This window comes from Sminthopsis crassicaudata, chromosome 4 (genome assembly GCF_048593235.1).
Source record: "Sminthopsis crassicaudata isolate SCR6 chromosome 4, ASM4859323v1, whole genome shotgun sequence".
Classification (NCBI taxonomy): domain Eukaryota; kingdom Metazoa; phylum Chordata; class Mammalia; order Dasyuromorphia; family Dasyuridae; genus Sminthopsis; species Sminthopsis crassicaudata.
In genome coordinates, this window is record NC_133620.1 from 269,578,268 (window position 1) to 269,596,023 (window position 17,756).

At 33.3% G+C, this 17,756-nt stretch overlaps 1 protein-coding gene across 2 annotated transcripts in view; it reads left to right on the top strand.

Moving 5' to 3' along the window:
- Positions 1-17,756, top strand: part of PTCHD4 (patched domain containing 4) — a 293,634-nt gene that overhangs the window by 86,130 nt on the left and 189,748 nt on the right. For both annotated transcript variants that reach the window (XM_074310691.1, XM_074310690.1), the window contains one exon: positions 1,266-1,743. In XM_074310691.1, the coding sequence (XP_074166792.1) occupies positions 1,266-1,743 (478 nt within the window). The remainder of the gene's footprint in view (positions 1-1,265; positions 1,744-17,756) is intronic.

Genomic DNA, 17,756 nt, shown 5'->3' on the forward strand with positions numbered 1-17,756 from the left:
CATGGTTGATGGCATAATAGTGTTTTTGATTGTAAAAGCATAACTCTAACTTCATTTAATCAATTTGCATTTAGAAAAATTGACATTACAACAAAGGTCTGCAGATAGAGTTGGTATTGCTAACTTCAACAAACTATGGTATTCTCATAAAGAAAAAAATGCTAGGTCTAAGCAGGAAAATAGAACAACTTGCCCAAATTTAAAGTCCTTTTTTACCTTCAATCACCAATTTGTTACTATTCCAGCTCACCATATCTTTTTCAATCTCTTAAATTTATATTTTTTCAAACATTTTTCTATTTCCCATTCATCTTCCTAAACTTCTACAATCCTAAGTTTAATTTTATTCTTGATCTCCTTAACCTAGTTTTAACCATAAATTGTCTGGCCACATTCTACCATAAGGGAGAATATGGCTCTGAGATCTACTTGTCTAACCATGATATGATTCTTCCTTTGTACAATACAAATTCTCCCTTTGTACAAATACAAATGCTTTATCTAAGGAACAAAATTGCAGAATACTAAATTAAGTAGTTGTTAGGTTGCTCTTATTGGTTGTTAATAACTTATTCCATGCATCTTGAGGACAGAGACTAGACCTATGATTTTATTGGTACAGGGAACTGCCTGGCTGAGGAATATCCCTCTACAGATAGAGGTCAGCACCATTTTCAACAGCTTATAATCTTAGAAAGTTGCTCAGTACACTGAGAAACTAAGTGATTTATTTAAGGTCATTAAGTTAATATGTATGAGAAGTGGAGCTTGAACTGAATTCAACTCAGACCACCAGGCAACACTGTCTTTCACGACATGTTTCCTATTAGGTGAAATCAGATTCCGGGAATGTAGTGTTCTGTTATAGCAATTTACATTTGGCTCCCAAAGAAGGAAAGTGTTCAGGATGAAAGTGTGGGATGATTGTGAAGTTATTGTTGTGCATGTGGTTAGTAGGAAGTGAGATCTGTGACTTTGCAGCAGTCTTTTGTAATATTGATAATCTTACATGGTATATTCCATATTGATTTAAAAAGCTCAATTTACTTCCTAGTCCTAAATTGACTCTATATGCCAGTAAATCTCCACCTTTAATGGTCAATCGATTAATAATTATTAAGTGCTTATGTACTAAGCACAGAAGTTAAAAATAAAAGGCTGTTCTGACCCTCAAGGAGCTCACAATCTGTTGGAATCCTTCCTTTGGATTTTGAAATATTGCTATACCATGCCCCACTATAACATAGTCTCTTTTTGTTTCTAAGGATGGGAGGAGCACCTTTATTGGACACCAACTGGGTGGTGTCGATGTGCCCAACAGCAAAGACCAGCGGGTCAAGTCAGCCAGAGCCATTCAAATCACCTACTACCTCCAGACCTATGGCTCTGCTACCCAAGACCTCATTGGGGAGAAGTGGGAGAGTGAGTTCTGCAAACTGATGAGGAAGCTGCAAGAGGAACATCAGGACTTCCAGCTGTTCTCTCTAGCATCCTTTAGCCTCTGGAGAGACTTTCATAAGACCAGTATCTTGGCCAGGAGCAAGATCCTGGTGAGCCTCATGCTGATCTTGACCACAGCCACCCTCTCCAGCTCCATGAAAGACTGCCTGCGGAGTAAGCCCTTTCTGGGCCTCCTGGGTGTCCTGACAGTTTGCATATCCAGTGTAACTGCAGCAGGGATATTCTTCATCACTGATGGAAAATACAATTCCACCCTCCTGGGGATCCCTTTCTTCGCAATGGGTAATTATCCCTCTTTATGATGATCAGATTTTTGTGGCTTTGGTGGCAGAGATTCCAGATAGATTTTTGTCTTTATGTTAGAATTAGGGATATTGCTACATCTGTTTTAAATCTAACTTTGTGGTTTGGTTGGGCTATGATTTACATTGCATAGATCAAAGCATTTCAGGCAGTAATACATCTTAACAAATGGCTCCCAACTTATAGTTTAAGGGATAGTACAGTGGATGTGTTACTGCTAGTGGAGACATTCTTCTATATCAGTGTCCTTATCTATGAAATTAGAGAGGTTGGGCTCTGAATTCCTTTCTGGCTGTTACCCTATTGTTGTATGAAATGCCCCCCCCTTTAAAACAGATAATTTCTTTTTAATCTTCAATATTAAATAAATATATTGATATTTCATTTTCCAATATATTCTTCTCTTCTCTTCCTCCTAGAGAGCTAGTTATCCTTCACTGCAAAGAATTTAAAAAGGAATGAGACAGTTCAGAAAAGCTATTCACATATCAAGAAAGTTTAATCTCATATGTTTCATATGCATAGTTTCCTACCCAGAGGTGTACAAGTAAATGTTGAACTACAATTAAAAAAAAAAAAGCTAAGTACACAGAACATATTTTTAAGTATAATTTGCACTAATTTTTTGTTATTTCTTTCTTAAATCTAGATAATCAATAACATATAAATAAAGCTCTAATTTGTAGCATTTGACAGTTTTTCAAAGTATAAAAGGTCATACTGAAAAGCTCACAATCTGGTCATCTAAACTTGTTCATACTGGTTCTAGTATATCCCTGCCTTCAGCTATGCAGATGTGAGAGAGGATAAAAAGGATTCTTTTTGAAAGTAAAAAGAGTTCATGTATCTCCACATTATAGTAATTATACCATTCATATATCTAGCAGCTACCTGGCACAGTGGCTAGAGAGCTGGGCCTGGATCAGGACCAGTTTAATTTTGACCTCAGACATTTTCTTACTGTGTGTCCTTACATGTCATTCAGCCTATTTACCTTAGTTTCTTTATCTGTAAAATGTCAATATCAGTACCTACCTCCCAAAGTTTTTGTGAGGATTCAATGAAATATTATTTATGAAGTGCTTATTTCATTTCCAACCCATTATTAAGCAAATATATGAGGAGTCTCTTTGCTATAACAACTTAAAACAGTATACTTTATTGATACTTAAAAAAATCATATGAACTTCCCAATCAATAGATATATTAGTTCCCTCACTAGGTTCACAATAATATTACATATCATTAAAATATATACATATAGAGGCAGTTAGTTGGAGTAGTGGATAGAGCACCAGCACTGAAGTTAGGAGGACCTGAGTACAAATTTGATTTCAGACACTTAACTCTTCCCAGCTGTGTGACCCTGGGCAAATCACTTAACCCCAATTGCCTCAGGGGGAAAAAAGTCTGTTTGCTTATTTATTAAGATGAGCCATTTAATGATAAGAACCCCTTGCCATGACCCTGCAGCTACCAAAATGGCAGCTACTAATAAAAAAAATCTGAGACAAAATATTCTCTATTCTGATTCTTCCCAGATGAAGGATTAAAATTTATTACTTTAAAAATCCTGCATGGGTTTTAAATGTTTGTGAATGGCATGTCCAATTATGAAAATATTCATGGAGTTGATGCTAAGGGATAAAGATGCTTTAGAACCATCAGTCAATTATCCTTTAAAATATTAAAAGAGGAATATTTATAGTAACCACATTATTCTATTGCCATTATAGACTAAAAGTGCCCCATCTTTCCAACCTAAATTATTTTTTGCTACCATTTAGAGATATATCCTTCTTTTTTCCATCATGATTGAGAAGGGATTTTTAGCAGCTCTCATGCTAACAATTGTAAAGGCGGACTTCTACCAAGCTCTCATTTAGAAGATATCTCTTCAAAGACATTCATTAATAGATGAGGAAATGTGTTGGGGGATGAGCAATGGAGGACAGGAGGTGATTTGGTGTTCATGGGTATGTGGCTAAAAGGAAGATTATAGGAAGAAGAAAGGAAGAATTATAGCTCCAGAGCAAGATTGATGGGTCTTATCTTCCAAGTGATTACAATGCTGATATCTATGGCATTGCAAGAGAGGGTTTGTCAGTTGCATGTGTGATCTAATCCTTTGTGTGCACAGACCCAGAAAAAAATTGTAAAAATGGACTCTGGGTGGCCAAGTGGCATGAGCAGGAGAGAATGTAGCTGACAACAAATAGTTTCTACTTCTCCAGGTTAAAAATCTGCTGCACTGCTCTCTGATTTATATCCTTAATAGCCCATAGTATGCAATGAAAGACCCAGGAACAAGGGGAAAATAAGTTGGACAAGGATTTTCCAAGTTTTTTGGAAGATGTATGTTTCTTGATCATGGAGAATATTCTCTCACCACAAGAGCATGCTTTCAGAAATGTTGGCACAAGACAGGCACTGATTATGTATTTAGAACATTTTGTTATTCATAAGAGATTCAGTTACATTAAATGAAACACAATGAGAATTCTGGGATGCAACTGGTACCATTCACCAAAGGGGCAGAACTATACTTGGGGGTAGAAATTAGTTATTTAAGAGCTTTTGGGGGTTCTTTCAAAATCTATGAGTAAGAAAATTATGTAATGGAAACATTTATCAGGGAAAGATAGAATGATACACCCCAAGCTTATTAGAAGCAAAAAAAAGTATCTCTCAAGAAGTTAGATAATAAAATATACATTATATTTTATTTTATAATAAAATATTCATTATAAAATTCTTATATTATACAATTTCTTATATTACACAGCCTAGAAATACAAAAATGAGACAAATGCCTAGATTAATGTAGCTACTTTCTTTTTTATCTCCCAGTGACCAGTGTGGTTCTTCAGGCCTGGGGAAATAATTCAGTTCTGAGGTATGTTCATTATTGCCCTAGGTCACTCTTAGGATATCTGAAGGACCCCTGGGAGATCAAGTCACTTCTAGAGAAAATTAAGGGATTTGGTTTTCCTCCATCAAAAGATAAGTGGTACTAAATTTCTTAGATTGAACTTGATTAAATCCATTTAAGAACACATTTAAGTTCCTTAATTAGCCCTGTACCTCCTAAACATCATTCATAACATGATAGATTTGTACTAGAAGGAATTTTAGAAACAAGTCTGTCAAACTCCTTCCTTTTATAGATAAGAAAACCAGCAAAAAGAACTTAAGTGACTTGTTTAGTCATCCAGTTAACAAGTGTCTAAAAATGTGATTTTAACCAAAATCTTCCTGACTACAGGCCCAATATTTTCTCCATTGCTCCATGATTCCAAATATATTGGATTCTGACAATCTTGCTTCCAAGAACTATTCTTTCCTTGGATTTAGAGACAATCTATAACTAGGATTTGACTATGATGCATTTAATATTAGATACTTCCAGAATGTCCTCATGCAGTGAAGGTTTTTTTTTTTAATTTTGTATTACCCTTTGGCAAGTCCTTCTTGGGGAGAGGAGGGTATTTTTAAATGCTTAAAATAACATATGTAAGAATATAAAAGAAATTATACTGAGATGCACTTAACAGAGTTTGTAGAAAATTTCCCTGGATTTCCCTAGGACCTAGAACATTAATTATGTAACATCAAAGTAACTGTCAGATTGTAGCATTAGCTGATAAATGATATTTATAAAAAAAAAGAGTCAAGAAAGAAAAAAAGATAAATTGTAGCCTTAAGTAGTTAGTTTAAATAGCAAGAGATATAAGAGCTATATTTCACTCATATATCTGAATCAAAATCTGCATCATTGACCTTTGAAATCACAGTATTTGCCATCACAATTTCTGTATGTTATTTGCAGGGGAACCAATAAATGGATTTTTGCAGCAGCAGGAACCACCTTAATATTTATTCTATTCTATCCATCCAGGTGTCTATTATTTCTAAGAACTATGTCGTGGTAAATTAACTCACATAGATAAATGGCCTATCTTATCTGATCTCAAGCTTTGAGAAACAGCATGTCTCTTAGGAATGAAATACATACCTGCTTGATTTGGAACCTCTGTCACAAAGACCTTCTGACTACCCTATTCCTGTGCTCCATTTGATAAGTTGTAATTTTCCCACCAAATCATCTTATTTCATGTAAAAGAGGTAACTGTGAAACTAACACTTTAAAGTGAGGGGGTGAAATGTTTAAGAATAATACAAACCCTAAATAACATAAAGTATGGCCAAAGGACATTGTTATATAGACTATCAGATTTGGCTTCTATGTGGATTAATTTTTTTAAACTGCTTTTTATCTCCTTTTTCTTTCTCTCCTTTTTTCTCTCCTCTTTCTTCTCTCTCTTCCATCTTCCTCTTTCCCCTTTTTCTTATTATCATCTTTTTTCTCCTCCTTTTCTCCTCTTCTTTCTCCTCCTCATCCTCTTTTTCTTTGTCTTGTTTCCTCTTCTTCTTCTCATTCTCTTTTGTCTTCTCCTCCTTCTCCCTACTCTTCCTCCTTCATCCTAGCCCTATTCCCTTCCCATACTCTGCCTTATTCTTCTTTCTATCCCTGATCATTCAGTGTTCCAAGGGATGGTAAACTTAAAAAGAAGAGTAGAGTCAGATATTGGAAATAAAAATGATGTAAAAACAAATCTAGATATATAATATATAACAATTAAATAAAATAATATCATATCATATTTCATATAATTATATTTAATATAGTAATAAATAAATAAATTATATATTCTATATAATTTTAAAAGTGTATTATAAACTGAGAGTTGAAAGCAACATGAAAGGACATTTAATCCAACTCCTTTATCTTACAAATGAAGAAGCTGAGGCTGAGAGAAATTAAATGAGTTATTCAAGTCATATAACTAAAAAATTGCTGGGGTAAGGTTCTTATTGAATCTTCATAGCCCTCTGTTCACTATACCATGCTGTTTCATAATTTAAGCTATGTATTGGAGATGGAGCTCCAACAGTCCTGGCTATAAAAGTCTACATCCCATCTAAGATTTACTCATAACCATTAACAATGTTGATAATATTGATAATATTATACAATTGTTGTTGATAATATCATACAATTATATCATACAAAACAAAAGTTGTTGATAATATCATACAATTATAGAGCTCAATAGTTAAAATGGAACCTCTGCAAGTATCATCTAGCTAATCCAATTCCCTCATTTGACACATAAGAAGACTATACTGGGACACTTAGGTGACTCACTAAAGGTCACATAGTTCTTGCTGGCATAGCTGGAGCTGGATCTTAGAACTCCTGAAAATCCAAGTCTTTTTTCCTTTCCATCCCATGGATAAGCCTTTCATATCCTATAATGATATAAAACAGAACTGCTGTATCAACTATTTTCTTCTACTGTCTGAAGTTGGTGTTTAATTCAGGATGATGAGTCTGTCTGACTTCAGTTTGGAACCTTATCCACTAAGCCATCTAGTTAACCTTGATGGTGTAGGGATGTTTGTAAATACTTTCTAAGAGTAAGAGAAGGAAATTTCCCAACCTCACTATTTAAAACTCCCTTGTGGCAAAGAGTGCAAAAAAATCTACCAAAGTTAAGTACTTTTTAAATATAGTACAACATGTTATTATCTATATTTTATAATAATATTTTCTCCAATTAGATGTCAAAACAAGTGTTCGTATTTTTATATGATTTTGAGTTTCAGATTGTTCTCCGTTCCTCTCTTCCCTTCCCTCTTCCAAAAATGGTAAACAATTTTAAAGAGATTATACATGTGCTATCATGTGAAACATGTTTCTATATAAGTCACAGTTGTGTAAAGAGAAATAGATCAAAAGGAAAACACACAAAACCGAATAAAGTAAATGAAAAAAAGTATATCCATGTTTTGTTTTTTGTTTTTTGTTTTGTTTTGTTTTGTTTTAAAATCTGGATATCACTTTTCTTCTTGGACATTTTTCTTGGATCATTGTGTTGCTGCGAAAAGCTGTCATTCATAATTAATCAACATAATCAACACACAATGTTGCTGATACTGTGTACAATGTTTCCCAGTTCTGCTCATTTTACTTTGTATTAGTTCATACCAGTCTTTCCAGGTTTTTATGTTTTATTTGTTCATCATTTCTTATTGCACAGTAAGATTCCATTACATTCTTATACCACAACTTGTTCAGGCTTTCCCCATTTAATGGACGTTCCCTCAATTTGCATTTTTTGCAACCATAAAAGAGCTCCTATAAATGGTTTTGTATGTCTAGGTCCTTTCCCCTTTTTTCTGTTTGCTTTGGGATATAGACTTAGTAGAGGCACTGATGGATCAAAGAGTACATATACTTAGTTTCAAATTGCTCTCCAGATAGTATGTTCAACAGTACGTTCATTAGTTTCCCAATTTCCTCACATCTTTTTCAATATTCATCATTTTCCTTTTTTTTTTGTCACATTAACCAATCTAATGGGTATGAGATAGTACCTCAGAGTTATTTTAATTTGCATTTATATAATCAAAAGTGACTTATATAATTTCTTCTATGTCTATGGATAGCTTTGATTTTATATGAAAACTGCCTATTCATATCCTTTGACTTAAATTGGGGAAAGACTTGTATTCTTAAAAATGTGAGAAATAAAGCATTTATAATAAGCACAAGAGATACAGATTGCCTCCCTACTTCCTGCTCTCCTTGTAATCTTGATTACATTAGGCTTTTAATTTAATATAATCAAAATTATCTATTTTATGTTTTTAATGTCCCAATCTTATTTGATCATTACTTATAATGTCTAACTTCTCATTTAAGAAGATGCAGAAACCAAATTACTACTCTTTACAGATAATATGATGACATACTTAGAGAATCCTAGGATATAAATTGAAAATATTAATAGAAATAATTCACAACTTCAGCAAAGTTTTAGGATATAAAATAAATCCACATAAATCATTAGCATTTTATAAATTTCCAACAAAGTCCCATAGCAAGAGATACAAAGAAAAAATTTCATTTAAAATAACTGTAGATAATATAAAATGTTTGGGAGTCTATCTGCCAGGCAAAGTCAGAAACTATATAAACACAATTACAAAAGACTTTTCACACAAATAAATCCAGATCTAATAAAATGGAAAAATATCAAGTGCTCATGGCTAGGTTAAGCTAACATAATAAAAATGGCAATACTATCTAAATTAATCTACTTATTCAGTGCCATACCAGTCAAACTCCCAAGAAATTCTTTTACAGAGCTAAAAAAATAATAAAGTTCTTCTGGAAGAACAAAAGGTCAAGAATTTCAAAGAAAAAATACAAATGAAGGTGGCCTAGCTGTATCAGGCCTAAATAAATTTGATGTCTAAAAATATTTTATGATTACTATTATTCAGGAACAGTATCATGTAACTGATAGTAAATTTCAAGAGACACCAATCATACTCAACATAAGTTCTGTGACCAACATTTCTAACACTATCATGTACTAATTAACCAACTAGGAAAAAATACCATAAAAAACTTATTTTAGAGAAGGACTTAGAGATAAGCTATTTTTAACCATATTATAGATGTTTAGCACTCACTAAGGATCTACTATAGCTTCAGTACTATGGTAGATATTTTGGGGAAGGTAGAGTGCAAAGGGAAAACAAGGACTATAAGGAATTTTAAAAAGCATAATAAAATTTGTGAACCAAAATAAGCAGAACCAAAATAAAAGTATGCACAATAACTATTAATATATTAAAATATTAATATATTAAAAGGAAGTTGAACACTGAATATATGAAAATTTCATATTGATCTCAGAACATAACAGTATACACCTGTATGATAGAGAAATAGGGGACTACTACTTTGGTATTCTGTAGCCTTTTATCAAAAATATTCATTGAGAGAGATTTTTGAGAACCAAGATGGTAGAGTAAACAATTAAGCTCAATAATTTTCCCACATTCATATCTAAAAAAACCCCAAATGTGACCCCAAACAAATGCTGGAATAGCAGAACCAGAAAAAGAAGGGGCATTTTTTTTTTAGTTTAAGAAACTTTGAAGGCTCATAAAGATCTGTTTTACTCACATAAAGCATAGTACAAGACAGGAAACATCCCAACAAGTCAGCAGTACTCTCACCTCAGCAAATTAGCAGATCTGAAACTCAGTCCCCCACATTCCTCAGCGTAGCAGAAGAATTGACAGACTCCACCTCTGAGAACTTTATGTGTTTCAATATAACCCAGGGCAAACAGGTAGATGACAACATTATATATAACTAAGCAAACAAGCAGCTGCCATCATCAGACTCTCATCATGTGCTTTAGGTTAGATTCCTGCAAATAGGTAGCCTCCAGTGGCCATATTTCTATCTACTTTAGTATAGATCAAACCATAAAAAGCTATTATGATGACAAAGAAGATCAAAACACAAATTCAGAAATGGAAAATAGTATCAAAATAAAACACTTCTGGATAACCATCCCCCAAGAAAAACAAGAAGTAATCTCAAGCCCAGAAAGAACTCATAGAAGAGATCAAAAAGGAGTTTGAAATTATATAAGAGAGGTAGAAGAAAAATTGGGAAAAGAAATTAGATTGATACAAGAGAGTTATGAAAAAAGAGTCAACTGTTTGGAAAATGTTCTTTATAAAGTAGAATTGCCCAAATAGAAAGGCAAGTACAAATGCTACCTTAGGAAAACAATTCCTTAAAAGTTAGAATAGGGCAGATGGGAGCTAACAATTCTATGAAACATTGTGTCAATCAAACAAATTCAAAAAAATGATAAATGGGAAAAATTTAAAATGTCTTATGGGAAAACAACTGATCTGGAAAATAGATGCAGGAGAAATAATATCAGAATCATTGGACCATCTGAAAGTCATTATTAAAAGGCAAACCTGGATAGCATCTTTCGAGAAACTGTCAAGTAAAACTACCCTGATATCCTGGAACTGATAGGCAAAATATCCACTAATAATCTCAGGAAATAGATCCCCAAATAAAAATTCCAAGGAATATTACAGCCAAATTTCAGAAACATTAGGTCAAGGAAAAAATATTGTAAGTGGTCAAAAAGAAACAACTCAAATATTGTGGAACCATAATCAGGACTATATAGGATTATTAGCTGCATTATTAAAAGATCAGAGGTCATGGAACATGACATTCTGGAAGAAAAAGGAATTAGAACTACAGAAACACCTACCTAGAAAAATTAAACATAATTCTTCAAGAGAAAAAAATGGTCATTGAATGAAATAGAAGGATTATAGGATTTCCTAAGGAAAAACCAGAATTGAACAAAAAAAATTGATTTCAATATCAAGATCCATGAGAAGTCTAAAAAAGGGAAAAGGGAAAAAAGAAAATACAAGGGATTCAATGAAGCTGAATAGCTTATATTTCTACATGATATTTATAATTCTTAAAAATTGGGATAGCTAGGTAGTTCAATAGATAGAGCACTGACCCTGAAGTCAGGAGGATCTGAGTTCAAATCTGGTCTCAGATACTTAACACTCCATAGATATGTGATCCTGGGCAAGTCACTTAATCCCAATTGTCTCAGAAAAAGTAATAATAATAATAGTAATAGTAATAATAATAATAATAATAATTCTTAAAAATAATAATACTAATAGTACATCTAGAATGACTAATAGTACATCTGGAAGGACTATAAATAGAAAGAGGGCCTGGGTATAAGGTGAATGGGAAGTAATGACATTAAAAAAATTAAGGGATGATAAAGAGGAAGACACTGGGTGCAGAAGGAAGAGAGAGGTAAACACGGGGAAATTATTTCACCCAAAGGGGGACAAAAGCCCTACTACAATGGAGGGAAATATGGAAGGGTGGAAGATAGGCATTACTTGAACCTTATTTTCAGAATTGGCTCAAACATGGAATGATATACATAATCAGTTGAATGTACAAATCTATCTTATCTGATAGGCAAGTGTGTGGGGGGGATATTAAGCAAAGGAGTGGAATTAATAGAAGAGAGGGTAGACCAAGGGAAGTGGTAGAAGAAAAACATTCTCTAATAGGGAAGGTTGAAAGGGGAGAGAGGACAAACATATATATCTGTATTATTAATGACCATTTATATGTAGACTGCCTTAATTTTTGTCTCAACCTAATAAATGGAAATAAGAATTGTGGCTTCTAATTCTTACCCAGTCATAGAAAAATGCCACACACACATACAAGCTAAATAGTTAGATAGAAGCTAGTTAAATAGAAGTTAAGTAAATATTTATTATTTGATTGATTGATTGCTTTGAGGACTGTTGGTATTCTCGGAGAAGAGGTGTTAATCATGTAGTCTTGGGTTTCAATCAAAAGCTGGTTGGCTGCTGCGCCTTTTTATTATTATTATTGTAGAAATCAATGATGTTTTACCTTTCCCACTTGACCTTGGTAGGCTTGCTAGAAGACACAGATTTTGAAGAGGATAATGAAATCTATTCTAAGCATGTGAAACAGAATGGAGGAGGATGTGCAGTCTATCATAGAGCTATAATAATATGGCCCTTATATGCTACTACAAAGGCAGTGAGTTTTGAACAATGCTTTCATCTTGGTTTAGGTTAAAATGATATTCAGTTTTAAGATTATGGAAAAGCCCTGTGCAGTCCTAGAGTCCCAGTTACAGTATGTACTGAATTTTAATTGTATCCCATCTTTTTTTATGATTTGTGCAGATTCTGCACTTTCTCTGAGGTCTATCTCAGTCCTTAGCTCTTTTGTAATCTTAATAAGCTTCCTTCCAGTAGCAACTTTATCAGAATTATATTAAATCTATGAATAAGTGCTATTGCATAAGATTGATTTTCCTCAAGATGAAAAGCATACCCAGAACAATAAAAAGTAGTTGATTATAGTCTTCACTAGACAAGCTCAATGATCACATATAGAGTTTACATTTCAGTCCAAGCTTTTTAAATGGAGGGATACATGTGATGCTTCAGTAGCATGTAAATGTAATCTAGGCTGCTGTAGTTTTTCACCATAATCAAACAATGAATCAGATTTGATATATAAACAGACAGGAAGGCACATCCTAAGATAAAGGGGGACATCAATTTTTCTGACTTACCCAGTAGTATTAGTATGTCAGATTTTTCTTTCCTCTTCTTTAATCTGGACACTAAAGCCATCCTCAAACACTAGTTTGTCAAAAGCAACCTTCAACAATTCTATTTTATACGTGATTTTGTCTTTGTTGCAGTGCCAGTGTGTCCCAGGACAAACTATTCCTGGGCTTGAGCATTTCAATGGTAAGCCAAGTTCTTGATGACTTCAGTGCATCTGGGTAAATGCTAAGGATAGAACTTGAAAATTCAGTACAGAACGAAGTTTCTGTTTTTAAAAGTGAAAATAAAATAGAGTAAGTTTCCAGAGAGGAATCCCAAGAAATCTGCAAACACACACACACACACACACACACACACACACACACACACACACACATACATACACACACATACACACACATCCTCCTCTTTTGAAGGGGTAAATTCTTTATTAAAACTTATTTTTATACCATTGTTCTCAATAACTACCCTTCCCCAGTAGAACCCTCCATTGCAACAAATAAATAAAGACAAATGAAACAAATAAACACACTGGCTATGTGGAGCAAAAAAAAAAAGTATGACTGTTTCACAATTATTGTTGACTATTCTTTGTGAGCAGGAGACCTGTTTTACTATCTGAATTTCTGAATCTTTCAGTATAATTTTCCTTTATATAATTGTTTTGTATAAATTTTCTTCCTAGTTCCACTTCTCTCTGTGACAGTTCATAAACTTTTTTCTAAAATTTCCTATTCTTAATATGTTTTGTTTTAAATCAACCCAATAATATTGCATCTATCAGGAAGACACGTGTTCAAATCCTACATTATACAATTGCTAGCTGTACGACTCTATGTCATATGTCAGAAAAGTCATATGACTTTTCTATCCCTTGATCTCCTCAACTCTAAAGTGAGGTATTTGCCCTGGATGGCCTTCTGACATTAGAATTATATCTTATGATTTGTTGAATCATTCCCCAAGCAATAGGAATCTATTTTCCTTTCATCTTCAATGTTAAATTCCTTTTGAAATTTGAATCTTGCTACCTGTATGACTTTGGGTATTTTATATCATCTCTCTGAACCTGACTTCCTCATCTATCAAAAAAGAAGATCCATCTAGATGACCTCTAACATCCCTTTAAGCTCTAAATCTATGAGTCTATGATCTTTATCCCTCGTGACAGAGAAGTTTTCATCAAAGACTTGCAGAGTCTTGCAGAGATAGTTGCACAGATGTGACTGTGTCTACTTGAAATACTGAGAAACATGCCCCATGCTACTAAGGCTTCAGCCATCTATGAATCCTTGAAACACTATATTCCCAACTTCAGAAACCACTGAACCCTGGTATTAGATGGTTGCTTATCTGTATAATAAATGGCTATTTTGGGAACTCAGAATTTCAGGTTGGAAGATCCCTTCATCTTGCCTTGTTCTAAAATATAATATTCAACTCTAAGACCAGGGGAAAGCCCTGAGCAGTTTTAAAGAAATTACATTCATACAGTAATGCAATATGATGTTTTTATTTTCTCAATTGTTTTTCTAGCTTATATTTGGGAAAAAGTGAGAGTGGAGCAATATTTCTATGCTTTTATATTGTCATGTTGCTAGTGGATAATCAAATAATGTAATTCTCAAGATCTTAAGTAACACTCCACTTTTTTCCCCCTAAATAGTTCAGCCCCTTTAGAACCCCTTTAATTTGTTCTTGGGCAAAATTGACACTGTGATGTAATGGGAAGAATCTTAAATTAGGAGTTAAAAGAAATCTGCATTCAAATTTCAATACCAATATTTGCCAAATGTGGAATTTTTGCAATCTCTCTAAATCTCCATGTTTTCATCTGTAAATTGATTAAAATAAAACTACACTGCCTCATGAAGGTGCATATAGTAAGTATTCAGTAAACTTTTAGTCACATAAAATATATTACTATTATTAAGTATTAATAAAGGATTAATAGGAACTTAACATCTTCAGCACAGAAGAGTAGGAAACATTTTTTCCTACTTTCTCCCCTTATACTTTCTAGTCAAAATAGTAAATAAAATATCACATGGAGAAAAAAGAAATTTATATTGTTTTTAAAGAGGTTTATTTGGATTGGAGTGTGAAAATTTGTATCCATGTACAGATTAGGGATTTTAGAATTCTAGTGAAATTTTTTTTAGATAACTGTGGTCATGGTTTTAAATAGATTATTGGCAAAATTGAGGAAACAGATTATAATGGTTAGAGATTCAAACTATTTGGGTTTGAAGCCAATCTCTGATATCTTCTGTATTTTTGACTGTAGGAAAATAACTTTTCAGATTCACAATAATTCTTTAAGAGTATAACATGAAAATCAGATATTGATTTACATTCATAGAAAAAAATTACTCTATGAAAATTCACTATACCATTGAATCAAAGGTCTGGTCCAGAAAAAGAAAAAAAAAAAAAAAAGAACATGCAACAAAAAAAAATTTTTTGGATTTCAAAGAATGTGTTAGTTTTAAGGGTGTAATTTTAATTTTGATTTCTATCATATTAAAGTCCTTTCTATATCCATTATTTCAGTTATTCTTAACATAATCTTTTGAAGCAGTAAAGCAAGTATCACCCACATTTTGCAAATTTAAAAAAAAAATGTCTCAGAGAGTCTTAAGTGACCTACTAAGGTCATACAGTTAAGTAATGACTAAAGCCAGTAGTGGAGTCTATGTCTTTTAATTACCTAATTAGTACCTACTTCAAATCTACTTATTTATTCCTCTAAGAGATGCTACAATTTTATGAAAATTTATCCATATTCATTGTATGAAATGTATAAAAATGGTAGATGAATTCCCACCCTCTGTGTCCAAGTGCTCAATTCAATAATTTCTTTTTAAAATAATTTTTAAAATATTTCTATGAATTTTGATTTAAATTTGACTTCTCAACAGTATCTTCACTAGAGTTTGTTTTCTTTGACAGCAATGGTCCATTTCTGTGGTTTTCTTTGACCAACTTCCTCCTTTTGTCTTTTTTTTTCCTGTATCTTGCTCTGATGTTTAGATACGTAATGCAGTGCCTTCCAGATATATTCAAGGGATTGCTATACCAATATCCACCAATTTATTTCACTGGCTTGTTTCTTTATCAGTTTTCTCTCTTTTGGTCCAAAGGCAATATAATTGGTATTCTCTGGGCTATCTCAAAATTAACTAAAATGTCAGAAATTATTTTTAATTGACTCAGCTTTCATTTCCTGGGAAAATCAATGATCTGCTTTCTGCCCTGCCCTATCTTAATCACAAACTAGAGATCTGTAAGCTAAGAAAAAAATTACTGCCAATAGTCATGTCATTTGTTAATTGTATTAAGAAGAAAGCATAAAATAATATTTTAAACCATATAGAAGGCTCTATTGGAGCCCACAGCAAGAGTCTTCTCTTTGTCCCTTTGTCCCTTCTTCCATTCAGCTCCCAGAAGGTTAAATTATTAAATAAATCAATTGATATTTAAACTGTGAATGGAATTTGTCTTTCACTGTGCTTTGGGAAAATAAGTTATAAAACCACACCCAATACATTGATTGGGCATCACTCCTACAGACTGTTACAACTGTTGCTTAAACCTTATTTTAGCTCTAGCCCATTTCTACCATGTGTCCATTATTTCCTTTATTACTCACTATTCTATGTCTTTATCCATTTGTGTCTCCTTGCTTTTCTGCTTACTATCTTGCCTCTCCTGATTACTGCCACCTCAAAATAACAACCCATCGTTTAGTCCAAGGATTTTCTTTCATCCTAGTGATGATAGAGAAGTTTTTTATATTTTAAGGAAATAATCCCAGATCTTTGTGATTCCTTTAACCTCTCTGGATCTTAGCAACCCAAGGTCCTATTTGAATGCTTCGTGATCTGATAGAGTGTAAACAGCAAGAATTCCTCCACCATAGCACTAATAAAGGACGTTTTGAATATCATCATAGCTTGTATTTTCTCTGCAACTTATTCAGCTCCATGTGTTTCATGAAGGATGCTGGCATTCTATGGAGCCTATGCTCTGCATAAAGAAATAACAGGGAAATGACTATTATGTGGAGATTTACAAGCCAGGCATCATCCTGTCCTCTCCATTATATTTAGATTATGATGTCTCTCATCTTCATTATGTCTATTTTAAGCTTAAAGTGGTTGGATGTGAATATGCTGTTTTACATGTAAACTCCAAAAATATAGAAAGGGAGGCCACCTGCCCTCATTTTGTGCCATGGTGCTTTTGCCTCTGTAGCTCAAAATAACACTGGCATTCCTTCCTGGCATGTAACACTGTGAGCTCCCATCTAATTTGCTGTCCACTCTCACCCTGGAATCTGTTTCAGCATTATTGCTTTCCAAGTATTTCCTTCTCATTGAGTATCTGTGTCTCATTAACCCTCTAAGGCATTAATTTTCCATTTTCAAGGGTGACATAAATCCATCTACCTGTTTATCTTCCTCACTCTAAGGATTTTTTATTTTGTGCATCTTTGGACATTATTTTCAAAACCTGTAATTTGTTATATGTTTAAATTAAAAGGGCCCTGGAAAGATCATTAGCAAAGCTATCAGTGTAATGAGATCCAAACTCAAGCCTTGCAGCCATGAACATCATGATTGCCACAATCTATCTGCACAGGCAATTTTATAAGTGAATAATTGACCTGAAAATTCTTCACCTAGTATTTAATCAATAAAATAATGTTCCAATAGAAGATTTAAAAAACAATTTACACTAGATTGTTTTTAAATGCCATATCAGTATCCTTGTAAAAGGTTAGCTTTTTCCTATATTCTCAAATCAAGCCAAGATAGATTATTTTATGTACAGACTACACAAAGGCATTCATAAGAATATAAAAATGACTTTATTTATGAACTAAATAATAGCTGTATCAGTACCTGACAATATGCCCTGCAGAA